Consider the following 17,909-nt stretch of genomic DNA (forward strand, 5'->3'; position numbering starts at 1 on the left):
ATGAGAAAGCAGTTTGCCTTTCTTCTCTTTCGGTTTTTTTTTTATTGAACTCATGCTATATATCTAGGATAATTTCTTGACTTTTAAGTCAATGACAAAACTTCCGGTTTCTTATGGCCTGACAAAGTCAGCGGTAAAACGATTTTCTGTCTCTCACTTCCTCCAAAAATTCTGTTTTGCCCAATTAGTTTTGCTGATGCAGATGGTAGATTTGCCACAGTATTTGCACGGAGCAGCCCTCCACTTGTGTTGAGCTCCTGTGCTGGACTCATTTTGCCTGGAGCCCCACTCAGCAACCCGGAACGCCACTTCGCAGAGGGAGGGTCAGAGCGTAGCAGGCAGCACAGACTTCTCCTTAGGCCCAACTTTGTTGTGCTGGAAATGGAAAGACGTACTTTGCTGTTAACTAATGGTAGCCTTTTGGAACGAGTTAGTTTGAGGGAGCGCTGAAGCACCACAGAGGTTGGCCCTGACCGGGAGCTTCTGCCCACAGTGACACCCTGTGGTCTGTCCAGAGGTTTCTCCCAGCTCTGATGCCGAGTCCACACTGGTCAGCTGCACATTATACCAAAAGTTTATCTCGGAATCATTCCTGGCAATCTAGTAAGAGGTTTATATTGGGCCCAGTAAATGTCTCATCTGAGGGATCAAAACAAAAAAAAGTCTTTTACTTACCTCCTCCTAGTTCCTCTGAGTCAGTTGTTTTTTAAAAGCCATCTCTATTTCCTTCAGCAAAGAGGAGTTTGTGCTGCTTAGAAAGCAACTAGAAGAAAGCAACTTCAAGCCCAGCATTGTTTGTGTCACCCTTATCCAAACAGAAGATTTATTTCAAGAGTATTTCTCCCTGGGTTGATTACTTTCTCTGGGAAGACCTGCCAAGTCTGTGATTGTCCCTGTATGATGGATGAGGGACTTTGTGTCAGGAAGGGCTGCTCCATGCCCCTTGCTCACCTGACCCTCACATGGAGCAGGGCTACAGGACAGGGGGTCTTGTGCTACAGGGAACAGAAACTTCTGCACGGAAGGATTTTTTTCATGGCAGGTTATTCCATGAAGCCTGTTCTGTGTTCTGCCATTCAAAGCCAGGATGGTGTCAGAAAGAGCCTTATAGAGCAGGCAGCAGCTGGAAGACCACAGAGTCAGGCAGCAGTTTAACTCCAAGGCAGCAGACAGAACAATTGAGTCCTATCAATAAGAAGACAGAAAGTAAAGAACTAAATTTGGATTCTCCTCTAATACATATTTTAAGCAGCTCTATTTGATCTATGGGACTTATTTAGAATTTGTTTTATATTTAACAGGTGTAGTAGGGAGGGAGAATGAAAAGTTGAAAACAAAATGCTTAAGAGACCGATGATTTTTTGTGCTTGTTGTAATAATTCATGACTGTTCTGTGGTAAGGCTGCAGACCTGATTCCTCACTGTTATATTCGAGTTTAATGCCAGTGAAACTAGACTGATTTCCTTGAGTCTGGCATGAAACTGGAATAACAAGGTGGTGAATCAGGCACTAAAACTCCCTTCTGAGATTCATGTGATATAAACAAATATATTTAGATTCATATATGAGGTTTGTAATGTCTCCTGTTTCTTCCAAACCAGATTACAGTCTCAGAATGTATGTTTTAAAGAAATTTTGATCTGTGTAATTTACGAAAAGTGGTTTTATTTCAAATTCTTATGGCCGTGCAGTTGAAAGTGTTTCCTTGGATACTGTCTGTATGATGTTCAGAGATATAGATGCTGTTTGGATTAGATGTTGTTGTGTGTGCTGATAGGAAAAGAATGAGTGTTCTTTTCAGTTAAAGGTTGACTTTGAGAACCATTCGGAAGGATTTGGTATAACAAAGGAGATTGTCACCACTAGTCTCAGTACTAGTAATGGATACTTGAATATTGAAGGTGGGAAATACAAAGCTATGTAAATATAAATGGGCTAATTTACCTGGAAAGAAAATTTTAAATGTCCAAACAGCTGATTCATCTGGCCTGTGGCATTCTGGTGAACTACAGAGGGCTGGTTACAGTCAGGAGCTAGTTGGGAAAAGCTGCCCCACTATCTCCCCCGAGCCAGAGTGATAAGAGGTCTCTTGGTGATGGTGCTGTCAGGGTAACGTGGGACCTTTCTCATACAATGTACCTTGACTGCAAACACCTGATAGAATAAGCTTGCAAATGCTTGTGTATACAGCAAATTCCTCTCTCTGCTATGTTTTTATTAATATTTCCTATACAAACCTTGTTATTAGTGTTCCCTAAAGGGCCAGGCAGTAATTTAGATGCCGATTAGTGTGTGAGATGCAGCAGAACCGCAACGAATGCACTCTCTTGTCAGTACTTGACTGAGGAGGGGAGCAGACCCTCTGGCTGCTTTTACTGCAGCAGCTGGGATACTGGAGTTTAATGAGGTGCTTTTGCAATGTGAAGATTTTTAGAAACATATACGCACGCCAGGAGGGCTTACCAGGATATATTTTTGTAATTAAATGTAATTACATTTATACCTGTAGTCAAGTTTTCCTTGATAGATACAGGCAAATAAAAGTCAGCAAGCAAAAGTCAATTAACTACTTAAGCATTCATTATGTTCGCCTTTTTGGACTTTCTACCATTTCTAACCTCGGTAGTTTAGCAAAAAGCGATGAGATGCAAGCTGATCTGGAAGTGTGTAGTTAGAACTCCAGCAAAAGCAAAGCATGAAATATATTTTGATCTTTCTTTGTCTTCTGGAGGAAGCAGAAAGAACAAAATAGCTTTGGTAGCAGAAAAAACAAAAGGGCATTATGCCAGTCAATTCCTGAATTAGATTTCCATGAGCTTGTTTTACAAATACCAATGACAAATACAAATGGTGGTGGCCGAACACCAGTGAGGAAAGCTGGTGGATTTTAAAATATCCTTATTTTACTGATGAAGAAATTGAAATGTGAAATGACTAAAACCAAATTTTCAGGAAATTTCAGGCTTGCCTGCCACTAAGTGGCAGGAGAATGAAGAATTATTTGGAAAATGATCCGTTTCTTAGTTCCTAAAATTGTGGGGGTTCTACATTTAAATGTAAGGATTTGAAACAGGGGATCTGCCTTGATGCACAATTAGCCCGCAGCAAGGCTGGGAGCAGAACTCTGCCTCTCACTGCCCAAGCACGCAAGGATCCCCCGACCCCACAGCAGGAGAGACCCACTCTCCTCTTCATCACAGGAGATAGCTAAGTGGAGCCAGAGCCAGGAAAATTAGTTTCTTTTTCTGACTGTATGTCATCATTGATCATATGTCATCATTGATCATATTGATTAGAAGTCAGCAATAGGTTCATTAATTCCAAGTTTTTTGAAAGAAAGCTTTGCTCATGGACACTGGCCATGGAGACATTTCATCAAAACTAATGAATTGAAATGAAACAGGCTGAACAGTTTCACAGCAGTAGCATCATCTGATTTCTGCCTCTAGCTTGGGGTGTCTGCACAAAAGTCTGCATGTGAAAGGCTGGATCCGTGCTTCTGTCCATCTACTTTGCTGTCTCCGGTGGCACTGTTCATACAGGGGTGGGGGCAGGACTATAACAAGGCTCCAGACTGACCATGACATTGTGTCCCTAAAGCCTCTCTTCAGGCTAATTTCTTCCAGATTCAGCCCATTCTTGTTTAAATCATTCTTTAAATAAAACCTGCTATGGGCATGTGTCTCATGGGCTATTCCCACTCTCTGAGCAAAAGACTATTGTGTTTATTATTTTTAAGGGAAAAATTAGACATGATGACAAAAACTAACCAAATCCAAAGCCCTATCAGCCCCCTGTGATTTTTATCTGAAACTTCTCAGCTTTGTTTTCTCAAGGAAAATTCCAAACTCCCTACATGAAGCTTTCTTCAACAATTATACCAGTCTCTTAATGAGGTTTTTTTGTGTAAAAGCCAGCCTCTCTGACCTGTTCTGTTCCTCCAGTGCCTGACTGAAACCCTACAGAAAAGGCTTTTATTTGCTCTTGCCAAGGGGAAAGCAAGCAGGGTACTTAGGCTGGATGAGATAAGCCTTTGCTGGATGACTCTACTGCAGAGCCCACGGGTGATGTCAGAGGCCAAGTCTTTTAAAGTAGGTCACCTCTTACCCTTGCATAGCTGCTCCAAGTGCATTAACAATATCCAGTGGGAGAAGAGAGGCAGATGCATTTTGATCTTGCTCTAAAGCAACAAGGCGGCTTCCCCCAGCATGGTCATGGCCTTTTCACAACAGTGGAGATTCACAGGAAAAGCGATCAGCAGCATTAGGCTGCCATCACCCTGTCTGTATCCAGTCTCCTTCCACTCAGTTCGTTTCTGACCTCAAGTAATGGCAGGTTTGGGGTAGCTCAGCTTCTTACATCAGCTTGGCCCAGCAGCTGTGCTAAGAAACATTCAGAAGAGTTATGCTAACAGGAACGTGTGGGAGACAAATCCTTTCGTGCTTCCTCCTCCATATTTCAGAAATATAGCCGGGTCAAATCTCGCAGGTTTCCCTGCGACTGGGGTGAGATTTTTCCCTGGATAAAGACTAAAGCTTAGAGCCATAATGCTGAAAAGGGCTCTGTGCAGGTAGATGGACTTTCAGAAGTGTCTCTCCTTAAAGAATGAAGGATTCACTTCCTAAAGTCTGTGCACATATCTGGACTGATGGAAATATCCTTTAGACTGAGCCTTTCGTTGATGAACATGGACCATTTCTTTTCCTGAGGACACTGGCTAAAGCCTGAAACCCTGTTCATGTTGCCTGTTGTTACTCCAGTCTGCATGAGGTAAGGGTCACGCTAGCCTCAGACATTATTCACTCAGCACAGGGGAAAGTCCTCAACTGATTCTCCCTCAGCACAGGTGTAAAAAACCTCTAAAAAAAGATCCTATCTTATTTTTATGTACCTCCACTTTCCAGTAATTCAGGTATGTACCAATCTGTTCTCAGCTCTTCATATGATTTCTATTATACCACTTTAAAACAAAAACACAAAAACTGTCAAGGAATTACTTGAGTAATTAGAATCCTGTTAGCTAATTAGAGTGGCCAAGAATAAGTTAAACTGGAAATAAAGCCATACATTGAGATTTGGAATGTAAGACAGCTGTACTGTGTTCTGTGAGCAACGTTATGGTCTGTGAGGGAGGAAAATGGAACATAATTAAAGTCATCTTCCCTCCCTACCCTAAAAAAAGAGAACAAACCTGTATGGAGAAATTAACTACTGAGAGCTTGGGTTTTGTTTCATATAAGAGAGAAACAGCTGATCGCTTGAATTCACATTCTCTGTGATATAATTGCCTAGTCATAATAAACATGATAAGGAAGTTTCTCATTCTGTATAACTTTGATTTTTTGGTGAGTAGAACCATGACTGCACAGCAGTCAATGGGAACTACAGGATGCTGACAAACCAGGGATTTCATTCTCTCCTGTGAATCAAGTGGTATCACAGTCCGATATTTGTGATTTAGTTTCTGATTGTTTCCTGATCCCTCTCAAGAGGAATTTATGCTCAAAGAGTTCAGTAAGGAAATTCAGCTTATAATTGTCAATGGATTTGAAGGGTTGGAAATGCGTGGCTTGTTTGACTTTCGCGGGTGGGTATGTCTGATTTGCAGTAGCTAACTGATGGTGTTCTTTCTTACCTGGTACCTTCCAATCTCCACATAAATTCTGTTGTCACACAGATTTTCTGCGTGGGATTACTTGACACCAGAACTGACATGTTGTAGTGAGAGCATCTGTTCCTACACGCATTGATTCTCACAAGGACACTTTCTTAGTAAGACTGTTATAAGAACACACTTTCTTTCATTAATTTATTTAGACGGCTTTCAAATCATTATAAGTTACACTAGAAAAACGCTATTGGTGCAAGGAGGAATGTTCACACAATTATTCATGTAACCCTTCAGTTAGACCAAGACGGTTCTTAGTATTTCCCCAAGCAGAGGGCTTCTGACTGAGCTCAACCCACACTGCACTCCAGCTCTGCTCTATGTCACCACTAAATTCCCCCTTACACTTCTTCCACAACCCCACTAATCCTGTCTCTCATTCAGCTGCACACAAGCACTTGTATCTTCTGTCTGTGTCCCTCTTGCGTTTCATCTTTTCCTCCTCTTGCAGAAAGAGGGTTTTTTATTTTCTACTCTCTGCCTCAGTCTATGGCACTCGGGGATCTCAGCTTCCCTCATTCCCATTCCTTGTCACCTTTCCTTAGAAATCTATACACTCCATTGAGTCTATCCATCAAAATGCCTGTAAAAAAAAAGCATCCAATGGTTTCTCTGTCTCAAAAATAAACGCATGCCAAAATATACCATTGACCAAACTGCATCTCCAACCAGCTCTACCTTTCCCTTCATCTGACAACTCACTTCAAAGACTTCATGTCTGCTGCCTCAAGCTTGTCTCTTGTGCTCCTTCAGGTTCATTTCTGATCTCTGTTTACTGGATTTGAGAAACTGTTTGTTTGTGCGATTTTGTAAGTCATTCTGAAATTTCCACGTTGTCTGATGCTCTTCATTGGCACTATTTGCCCAGTGGATATGAATGATTTCTCTGACTCCATACAGGACCCACTCTTGTTCCCAAAGTTGCCTGTGATTTGAGGGCTGCTGGCTGAAAGGAAAAGCTGGAAACTTTCCAGTTCCGACAGGTTTAATGTCACCCCACTAAGAATATTAAATGTGCAAGCCCAAAGGGTTAGAGTTTTGCACATCCTTAGGAACAAGACCTGAAACTCAACAAGGTTGCTAATTGCAGTTTTTGTTCCTTATGCAAGCCTCAGCTTGGGTTTACAAAATGTTTTGGTTTCGGCTGCGGCCGGCAACAAAAGCGCCACGCGGCCGCCCCTCCCCCCGCCGGCGTGCAGAGGAGAACGGAAATAAACAGGCAGAAACCGGTGGGTCAGGATAAGGGCAGTTTAACAGAAGAGCACACAAATGGAACAGTAACAACAACGGTACAGATAAGGAGAAAACACGACACAAACTCGCACAACAGACCCTCTCTCCCGAACAGGACCGGCGCCGCGCGCTCCCGAGCCGCGAGAGAGTCCCCGCCGCGCCGCACCTCCCCCGCCCCGTGACGGCACATGGTATGGAATACCGGGCTCTGTTTGGCCAGGTGGGGTCAGCCCCCATCCCCTGGCTGTGCCCCTTCCTGGAGTCTGGTGAAAATTAACCCTGTCCTGGCCAAACCCAGGACATTATCCACCCCTTATTCCATACCATCTACGTCATGCCCAGGTCCCCCATTGTCCGGTTGATCACCACCACTTCTCCTGTCTCCAGATATCATTCCCTTAGTCTATGAATCATCACTCTAGAGTGTCTGTTGAGTTCATTTAATCCATGACTTCGGGCTCCATCTGTCGTAATGGTCTTCCGTGGCAGGAGAGGTGATGTGTGGTGATGGGCGGTCACTTGCTGCATCCGGAGCTCACAGCTGATGTATCTGGTGTGGCCTGTGTCCACAGTCTGCAGGTTGGAGACGTCGATCTCGATGAAGTTGCTGGGTGCCAGTTGTTGAAAACCAGGTCCAGTTCCATCATCGCTGTGCTCTGCTAGGTTTTCATCAGAAAAGTCCATCCTTCTTTAATCTGAATGATTCTTACTATGCTGCTACTGGTACAACACATAATAATTATAACAGTGATAACAGACAGTGACAGGGTTATTTAACAATTAACTTTATACAATTTATTTATAGACTATTCTCGCCCAAAATCAAATCCCCATGAGGTACACATCGGACTTCCCCATCCTTCCGCATTACCCACCAGGTACACCCAGGTCCTTGAGCAAAAGCAATCCCACGGATGGGCTTGCTTTTGCCCGAGGCAGGACTAACCCAAACTGTCTTCCCTAACATGTTCCGCATGTGCACTACAGGGACTTTATCTCCTTCTACAGGGCTGTTTTGGTTTCGGCTGCCGCCGGCAACAAAAGCGCCACGCGGCCGCCCCTCCCCCCGCCGGCGTGCGGAGGAGAATGAAAAGAAAGAGGCAGAAACTGGTGGGTCGGGATAAGGGCAGTTTAACAGAACAGCAAACAGAGGGAAAACAGGAACAACAACGATACAAATAAGGAGAAAACACAACCACGAACCGCAGGACCCAGACAGCACCGGCGCCACGTCCCCCCCAAGCCGCGAGTCCCCTCCCGCCGTGCCACCCCCTCCCCCCCCCACCGGAACCCAGCGTGATGTCACATGGTATGGAATACCGGGCTCTGTTTGGCCAGGTGGGGTCAGCCCCCACCCCCCGGCTGTGCCTCTTCCTGGATTCCGGTGAAAATTAACCCTGTTCTGGCCAAACCCAGGACATTATCCACCCCTTATTCCATACCATCTACGTCATGCCCAGGTCCCCCATTGTCCAGTTGATCACCACCACTTCTCCTGTCTCCAGATATCATTCCCTTATTCTATGGATCATCACTCTAAAGTGTCCGTTGAGTTCATTTAATCCATGACTTCAGGCTCCATCTGTCATAATGGTCTTCCATGGCAGGAGAGGTGATGTGTGGTGATGGGCGGTCACTTGCTGCATCCAGAGCTCACAGCTGATGTATCTGGTGCGGCCTGTGCCCACAGTCTGCAGGAGATGTTGATCTTGATGAAGTTGCTGGGTGCCAGTTGTTGAAAACCAGGTCCAGTTCCATCATCGCTGTGCTCTGCTAGGTTTTCATCGAAAAAGTTCATCCTTCTTTAATCTGGACAATTCTTACTATGCTACTACTGGTACAAAATATAACAATTATAACAGTGATAACAGACAGTGACAGGGTTATTTAACAACTAACTTTGTACAATTTATTTATGGACTATTCTCGCCCAAAATTAAATCCCCATGAGGTACACATCGGACTTCCCCATCCTTCCGCATTACCCACCAGGTACACCCAGGTCCTTGAGCAAAAGCAATCCCGCGGACGGGCTTGCCTTTGCCCGAGGCAGGACTAACCCAAACTGTCTTCCCTAACATGTTCCGCATGTGCACTACAGGAACTTTATCCCCTTCTACTGGGCGCTGAGGTTTTGACTGGGCAGGACCAGCCCTGTTGGTGGACCCTCTGGTGTTGACCAACCAGGTGGCCTTTGCTAAATGGGTATCCCAGTTTTTGAAAGTCCCACCCCCCATTGCCCTCGAAGTGGTTTTTAGCAGCCCATTGTAACGTTCGATCTTTCCCGAGGCTGGTGCATGGTAGGGGATGTGATACACCCACTCAATACTGTGTTCTTTGGCCCAGGTGTCTATGAGGCTGTTGCGAAAGTGAGTCCCGTTGTCCGACTCGATTCTTTCGGGAGTGCCATGTCGCCACAGGACTTGTTTTTCCAGACCCAGGATGGTATTCCGGGTGGTGGCATGGGGCACAGGGTAGGTTTCCAGCCATCCGGTGGTGGCCTCCACCATTGTGAGTACATAGCGTTTGCCTTGGCGGGTTTGTGGCAGTGTGATGTAGTCAATCTGCCAAGCCTCCCCATATTCATATTTTAGCCATCGTCCTCCATACCACTGAGGCTTTACCCGCTTGGCTTGCTTGATTGCAGCGCATGTTTCACATTCATGGATAACCTGTGCAATAGTATCCATGGTCAAGTCCACCCCTCGGTCACGAGCCCATCGGTATGTCGCGTCTCTTCCTTGGTGGCCCAAGGTGTCACGGGCCCACTGAGCTATAAAGAGTTCACCCTTATGTTGCCAGTCCAGATCCACCTGAGCCACTTCAATCTTAGCAGCCTGATCTACCTGGTGGCTGTTTTGATGTTCTTCAGTGGCCTGACTCTTAGGGACGTGGGCGTCCACGTGACGGACTTTTACAACCAACTGCTCCAGACGGGCAGCAATATCTTGCCACAATGGGGCAGCCCAGATAGGTTTGCCTCTGCGCTGCCAGTTGTTCTTCTTCCATTGCTGCAGCCACCCCCACAAGGCATTGGCCACCCTCCAAGAGTCAGTGTAAAGATAGAGCACTGGCCACTTCTCTCGACTGGCGATGTCTAAAGCCAGCTGGATGGCTTTCACCTCTGCAAACTGGCTGGACTCACCTTCTCCCTCAGCAGTTTCCGCGACTTGTCGTGTAGGGCTCCATACAGCAGCCTTCCACCTCCGCTGCTTCCCCACAATGCGACAGGACCCGTCTGTGAACAGGGCATACTGTTTCTTATCTTCTGGCAGCTGGTTATACAGTGGGGCCTCTTCAGCACGTGTCACCTCCTCCTCTGGTGATGCTCTGAAATCTTTGCCTTCTGGCCAGTCCATGATTACCTCCAGAATTCCTGGGTGACTGGGGTTTCCCATTCGGGCACGCTGGGTGATCAGAGCAACCCACTTACTCCACGTAGCATCGGTGGCATGATGCATAGAGGGGACCCTCTCTTTGAACATCCAGCCCAGGACCGGCAATCTTGGTGCTAGGAGGAGCTGTGCTTCAGTGCCGACCACTTCTGAAGCAGCTCGAACGCCTTCATATGCTGCCAGAATCTCTTTTTCAGTGGGAGTATAGCGGGCCTCGGATCCTTTGTATCCCGGGCTCCAGAACCCCAGGGGTCGACCTCGAGTCTCCCCTGGTGCTTTCTGCCAGAGACTCCAGGTTGGGCCATTCTCCCCGGCTGCGGTGTAGAGCACGTTTTTAACATCTTGCCCTGACCGGACTGGACCAAGGGCTACGGCATGAACTATCTCCTGTTTAATTTGTTCAAATGCCTGTCATTGCTCAGGGCCCCATTCAAAATCATTCTTCTTCCGGGTCACGTGGTACAGAGGACTTACAATCTGGCTGTAATTTGGGATGTGAATCCTCCAAAAACCCACAACATCCAGGAAGGCCTGTGCTTCCTTTTTGCTGGTTGGTGGAGACATAGCTGCTATTTTGTTGATGACATCCATTGGGATTTGACGGCGCCCATCCTGCCGTTTTATTCCCAAAAACTGGATCTCTTGAGCAGGTCCCTTGACTTTACTTCGCTTAATGGCGAAACCGGCTTTCAGAAGGATCTGAACTATTTTCTCCCCTTTCTCGAAAACCTCCTCCGCTGTGTCGCCCCATATAATGATGTCGTCGATGTACTGCAGATGTTCTGGAGCTTCACCCTTTTCCAGTGCAGTCTGGATTAGTCCATGGCAAATGGTGGGACTGTGTTTCCACCCCTGGGGCAGTCGATTCCAGGTGTACTGGATGCCCCTCCAGGTGAAAGCAAACTGTGGCCTGCACTCTGCTGCCAAAGGGATGGAGAAGAATGCATTAGCGATGTCAATTGTCGCATACCACTTGGCTGCCTTTGACTCCAGCTGATATTGAAGTTCTAGCATGTCTGGCACGGCAGCACTCAGTGGTGGTGTGACTTCATTCAGGCCACGGTAGTCTATTGTCAGTCTCCACTCTCCAGTAGATTTTCTCACTGGCCATATGGGACTATTAAAGGGTGAGCGAGTTTTGCTGATCACTCCTTGACTCTCCAGTTGACGGATCAGCTGATGAATGGGGAGAAGGGAGTCTCAGTTGGTACGATACTGTCGCCGGTGCACCGTTGTGGTCGCGATGGGTACCTGTTGTTCTTCAACCCTCAGCAACCCCACAACGGAAGGATCCTCCGAGAGACCAGGCAAATTGGAAAGCTGTTTAATTTCTTCCGTTTCCACAGCAGCTATGCCAAAAGCCCACCGATACCCCTTTGGGTCCTTGAAATAGCCTCTCCTAAGATAGTCTATCCCAAGGATGCACGGAGCCTTGGGGCCAGTTACAATGGGGTGCTTCTGCCACTCCTGCCCAGTGAGGCTCACTTCAGCCTCCAATACACTCAGCTCCTGGGACCCCCCTGTCAATCCCGAAATGCTGACCCTTTGAACTCTGATGGCATTAAAGTACACTGTGCACCAGTGTCCACTAGAGCTTTATACTCTTGTGGCTCTGACGTGCCAGGCCACCGAATCCACACCGTCCAATAAACCCGGTTGTCCCTTTCCTCCACCTGGCTGGAGGCAGGGTCCCTCTAATCCTCGTCAGAGAATTTGCTGCTCACTTACTGTAAGAATGACTTGGAGGTCCCCTCCAGAGGATCGGAATCAAGGTCAAACTGTCTACCTTGTCTGGAGAGCTGGCTTCTGGAAACTGGAGCAGCATTTTTCCTAAGAGAATCCCCTTTGGTGATTGTTTTACCTCCCAACTCACGCACTCGTGCCTCTAGACTTGAGGTGGGTTTTCCATCCCACTTCCTCATGTCCTCTCCGTGGTCACGCAGGTAAAACCACAGGGTGCCCCGTGGTGTATAGCCTCTGTATTCCCTCTCCTGAGCAGAGAAACGCTTGCCCCTAATAGCTGAGACACTGGCCCGTACAGGTGGGGAGTAGGACATATTCTCTTTGATTTGCCGCACCTCCCGGGCCAGTTTCTCCACAGCTGAGACAAGGGAGGAAGAGAGACTTTCCTCATATTGCCGGAGTCTGACAGCCACCTCATCCACTGTTGGTGCCTCCTTACCCTTCCACTTTACAACTGCCAGTGAGGTGGCATATGAGGAGGGTGTGCTCCACACAAACTTTCTCCACATGGATGCTGTGCACTGGACTTCATCTGGGTCTGTGGGTAACTGGTCATCATCTGGTTCATTATAAACCAGCTCCCGCACAGCTAATTCCCTCAAGTACTGGATACCCCTTTCCATATTGGTCCACTTGCCAGGACAGCATACAAAATCGTCACTGAAGGGGTACCTCTCCCTCACGCCTGACAGAAGTCTCCTCCAGAGGCTGAGGACTTGTTCCTTCTTCCCAATGGCCTTGTCAATGCCCCCATCCCTCGCCAGGGATCCCAGCTGCTTGGCTTCCTTGCCCTCTAATTCCAAGCTGCTGGCCCCGTTATTCCAGCACCGCAGCAGCCAGGTGGCAATGTGCTCGCCTGGGTGGCGCCTGAAATCTTTCCGCATGTCTCGCAGCTCGCCCAGGGACAGGGACCGGGTGATGATCTCTGTCTCTGTCTCCCGCAATGACCCTGGCTCATCGTCATCCCTCCCGGAGCGATCTGCTCTCTTTGTGTCTTTCTTTAGTTTTACGGGGGCGACTGCTACCGGCACAGGTTGGTCATTGGGCTCAGCCGCGATGCCTGCAGCCCGAGCTGGGGCTGGAGCAGCTGCTGTGCGCGCTGGGGAAACCGAGGCAGACCCTGCAGCAGTGGCAGCAGCAGCCGTGGTGCCAGTCGGGGAGGCTGTGACTGCCTGCTGGGCTGGAGGGGCTGCAGGGCCGGCTGGGGGGGCAGCGCCAGTTGCAGTGCCTGCCGCTTCGTTTCTCCCCCCTTCCCCTTTAGGGCACTGAACAGTGTTGAACAGGGCTCGGTAGGCGTGGGCCAGACCCCAGCACGTTGCGGTGATCTGTGTCTCTCTGGAGTTCCCAGGGTGGCAGCACACTTTTTGCAGATATTTTACTAGTTTGGCCGGATTCTGTATTTGTTCAGGGGTGAGTTTAAAACACACCGCAGGTGCCCACTGCTCTAGACATCTGCCCATGCTGTCCCACACACCCAGCCACTCACAGCTATCCGGCCCCGGGGCAGGTCTCTGCACGATGTTCTTAACGACTTGCTTAACCCTAAACAAAACCTGCAACCCATTCAGGAGGCAGAACAAAAGGAGAGTGGTGCCCTGAGCATCCCAGGGGTACTCGAAATTCTCAAAAGCAGTTAGGACCAGCCTGAAGGAGAGAGGGGGAGCGAAATAGTGGGGGAAGGTATCCCCTTCGGTTTTCCCCACAGGCTGGGTTCGATTATTAACAAATTCCAAGACATAGGGTCTGAGGTATGGAAATGACCGCAGTGCCGCATGCAAATACAAGCCTAATTTCATGCACATTGACGTTATCATGTCATAAGTCGATATCGTACAGTACAGTAAAATCATCATCCTTATCCTTTTCCCCGTGACGATGAATAACACCACAGGGAACAAGTACAGCAAGTACGGATTCAAAAACCACAACCATCTGATGAAAGACAGACACATTTTTACCGGCGACTATTTTAACACAGAAAAATGTGTATAACAAAATTTAACAAAATGTAAGAAAGCAGTTTTAACACCCGCTGCTCAGCCCTGCCTTTATCCCCGCCTCACACCTTGGCGCCAAACTATTGTTTTGGTTTCGGCTGCAGCCGGCAACAAAAGCGCCACGCGGCCGCCCCTCCCCCCGCCGGCGTGCGAAGGAGAACGGAAATAAACAGGCAGAAACTGGTGGGTCGGGATAAGGGCAGCTTAACAGAACAGCACACAAATGGAACAGTAACAACAACGGTACAGATAAGGAGAAAACATGACACAAACTCGCACAACAGACCCTCTCTCCCGGACAGGACCGGCGCCATGCGCTCCTGAGCCGCGAGAGAGTCGTCCCCCCCCCCCCCCCCCTCCCCGAACCCAGCGTGAGGTCACATGGTATGTATGGAACACCGGCTCTGTTTGGCCAGGTGGGGTCAGCCCCCACCCCCCGGCTGTGCCCCTTCCTGGAGTCCGGTGAAAATTAACCCTGTCTTGGCCAAACCCAGGACACAAAACATATTTTTTACCTGGGCAAGTTTGGAGTTTTAGCAAGGAATGAGACATAACTTACTTTTCATTGTTCTCTGCTGAAAGTTCTTGATTTATTAATATTCCAGCCTCCAAACTAAATCCAGGATCTGAAGCTAAAAAAACCTCCGGTGTTGAATCGTTGAAGTCCATGTCTGTTTGGTATACAACTAATCATAACAATTACAAACACATAAATAATCACCAATTTAGCTAGCCTAACTTCATACCCCAGAGTGCTGTACAAAGGTGAATCGACACTGCTGTAGTTAAATAGGCACTGCTATACTTATTTACAGGTAGGGAAGTCAAGGAAGAGATTAGTCACCTTACCAAAGTTCAGAAAAATATCAATGGCAGGAACTGGCCTCCTGATTGTCCTGTCTAATTCTGTATCTGTGGGACCATGCTTCAGTTATCAGTACTGTTTTCAGCTACAGTTTTTAACCTTGAGTGTAAGTCATTTGAATGTCTTTCATATAAAGGTACTGGGAAATAGATACATTGAAAAAATCCAGTAAGTCAATTAATGAATGAGAGATGCACAAATACAGTGGTAAAGAATACAACAGAAAATGCAATCTGTGCTCCTGGGCTGGCTCGTCCTCAGACACAAGCAGCCAATATCTAGAGAATAAATTAGATGAAGTGATATTGCCTAGACCTAATTCTTCCCTCAGACCTACATTTACAGATCTGCCACACCTCAGTGGAAACTGTACGGTGATATGTGCAAGTGGAAAATTTTAGAAAGGGTGTTGGTACAGTGAGAGATTGATGTGTCTGTTTTTAATGGCATTTTATTTTAGATCTCCAAACTACTATGCATCAAAGATCCTACACGATCTTCATCAAATATTTGGGAAATCATCATCAGAAGACAGACACTTTCTGGCCATTAATCACATCAAGACGGCAATAGAAAAATAATTAAATCTCGTGAAAACTGGTTAAGTGCAATGGTTAGGAAAATACCTGTCTCTGCGTCATACAATTTTACTAGTTGTTCAGAATGGTTCTCAGAGATGCTTATTTTCATTAGAAATCTCTAATACTGACATGAACTCATGTTCAGACATGAGTTCTGACATGTTTGTAGTCCAAAGCATATTAAGACAACCAAAGTAAGCAGTTCCACGAAAAACTGCAGTCCAGTAATGTAATGAAAATTTTAAGACGAAAGATTAGTCTTTCTCAAGCTTTACTTTGCTAATTTTACATATTACTGTTTGGTGTTCTTCAGTACCAGTATTGGTATATTAATAATTTAACTGAGGTGAGGTTCTTATTATTTGAATCCAGAAGAGCCCTTTGTGAGGTTGCTGTGCAGCATTCAGCAACCCAGCCTTTTCTGCCCGTAGAAGAAAACGCAGTCCCTGGGCAGAGCAGCCACGTATCCCGATGGACACTGGTGAGCACAGAGCCCTCCTGTGAGCCTGGCCAAAGGACCTACCGCTGAAGGCACTCTGTTGCTTGCTGTTAATTCACAGACAAAAAACGAAGTTACATGCTTTAGACATAGTGCTTATGTCTAATTGCTAATCACAGGGCCTCCGGTATTCTGTGACACAGAAAAGAGGAAGAAAAACTGTAAATCAAAAGGGTAATTTCCTATTTACAATAGTGCTGTAGGGTTCAGGGCAGAGTCGCAAGTGTTAGCACTGAGAAATACTTTTGTACTAATGTATCTCTTTCCATATCTTTTCCTCCTCCAGAAAAAGATGAGAAGAGAACGAACATCTCGCAGGCAGAGGTAAGTGAAATGTGTTTTTTTTAAAACGTACTTCTTGTTAAAATAGGTGTGTTGTTAAACCCGTTTGAAAAGCACCGATTCATTCTAGTTAATGTTTTATTTACATTGTCACACCATCTTCAGTAACAACCTCCTAAGTCCCATCACTTTCAAACCAGGGCTGCGTAAAGCTGTGTTGCATCTCAGCTCTGCTGGCTCTCCCTTCTTCCTGTAGCAGGGGATGGGAAAGGCAAGTTTCCCCTCTGCCTTGCTGCCATGCCCTGGCAAATCATAGCCAATCTGGCCCAAGGCAAGCCTGCCAGGTCACCTCAGCCAGCATTGCTCTGGCTCTGTAGATCACTGCTGGTCTGCAAAAGCATTGCAAACTCCTTTCTCCTCTTCACATTATTTGCCAAGCCCACAGCAAGCAGTGCACTGATGTTGTTTGCAGAAGAGTTAAAAGTTGGCTCCTCTGATCTTGTTTTCTAACCTCCCCTTGCATAGCTCCTGCAGCTCCCTGATCTCTTTCTCCTTCACCCATTGCTCAGAGAAGCAGGCAGTGCTTAAAATAGCAGTAGGAGGTATTGATTGGTTCAAATTTGGACTCAAATACAGACTTACACAGATTTATTGGGGTGAGAATAAACAGCCTAACCCACAGTCTTTATAAATAGCTTTCTCTTTCAAAAGAAGGCAATAGTTTATTTACAAATGTTACCATTCCATCCACTGTGAAAAGATAAGGTAATAGGATTGGCTGCAGTTGTGTGAAAGTGGTGTTCTTAAGAGCCGTCTCAAATGTTTCTTTAAGAAATAGATCTGATTGAATTCACAGACTATGTACCAGTGCAAGTACTCAGGGAAAAAGGCATTTGTAGAAATATTTGGGAAAAGGCAACATCATTATGACCAAATACCTCTAGAAATTAATTAGATGATAAAAAAACAAAGCTTGCCTACACACAGCTTTATTTCTACCTTTCTCTTGGGAAAGTGATATGGTGCTTATGTCTTCAGAAGTTAGCTCTGTGTGTGACCTTATGTAGTGCTGTTATCCTTTGTATATGGACTTATTTCAAGTTGGTATAATATGGACACCAATTTAACTGTTTTCATTTTGCAAAAGTTGCTCTGTTTTAGCACTGGAGTGTATTCCAGTTAGTTGTTGCTAACTATACATTGCTATAATTATACTACTATTACTCTATGTGTAATTTTACCACCATTGTTTTGGAATAATTTCTCTTTTGTGCAAAGATGTGATTCTGGGACTATAAAAATTGTAACAGTGCCTAAACATATGACTTAAATCAGGCCCAGTTAAAGGCTGATTGATTGGTTTCTGAAATTATTATTTTAGGAGTAATAGAACACTTGGAAAAAGTGCAGGGGGAGGGATATTCCATTTATTTATGTAAAAATTTAAATATTAATAATTTTGTTACTACCTTACCTATACATAGAATCATGCATTACACTGCATTTATTTGGAATATTAGTTAATGTAAATCTTGCAAATATTTTAATATATGTAAACATTTATTTGCCTTATGAAAGTCTGTTACACAAACTGTTAAAAGCACGGGCTATCTTGATTTTATGCTTAACAGTATTTTTTTTCAAA

General features: G+C 45.9%; 1 protein-coding gene across 1 annotated transcript in view; it reads left to right on the forward strand.

Annotated features, from left to right (window-relative positions):
• Positions 1-17,909, forward strand: part of PPP1R1C (protein phosphatase 1 regulatory inhibitor subunit 1C) — a 63,518-nt gene that overhangs the window by 14,033 nt on the left and 31,576 nt on the right. Inside the window, 1 exon segment of the mRNA XM_009945608.2 lies at positions 16,269-16,306. Coding sequence (XP_009943910.2) covers positions 16,269-16,306 — 38 coding nt within the window.

Source organism: Opisthocomus hoazin, chromosome 9, assembly GCF_030867145.1.
Source record: "Opisthocomus hoazin isolate bOpiHoa1 chromosome 9, bOpiHoa1.hap1, whole genome shotgun sequence".
NCBI classification, from domain to species: Eukaryota; Metazoa; Chordata; class Aves; order Opisthocomiformes; family Opisthocomidae; genus Opisthocomus; species Opisthocomus hoazin.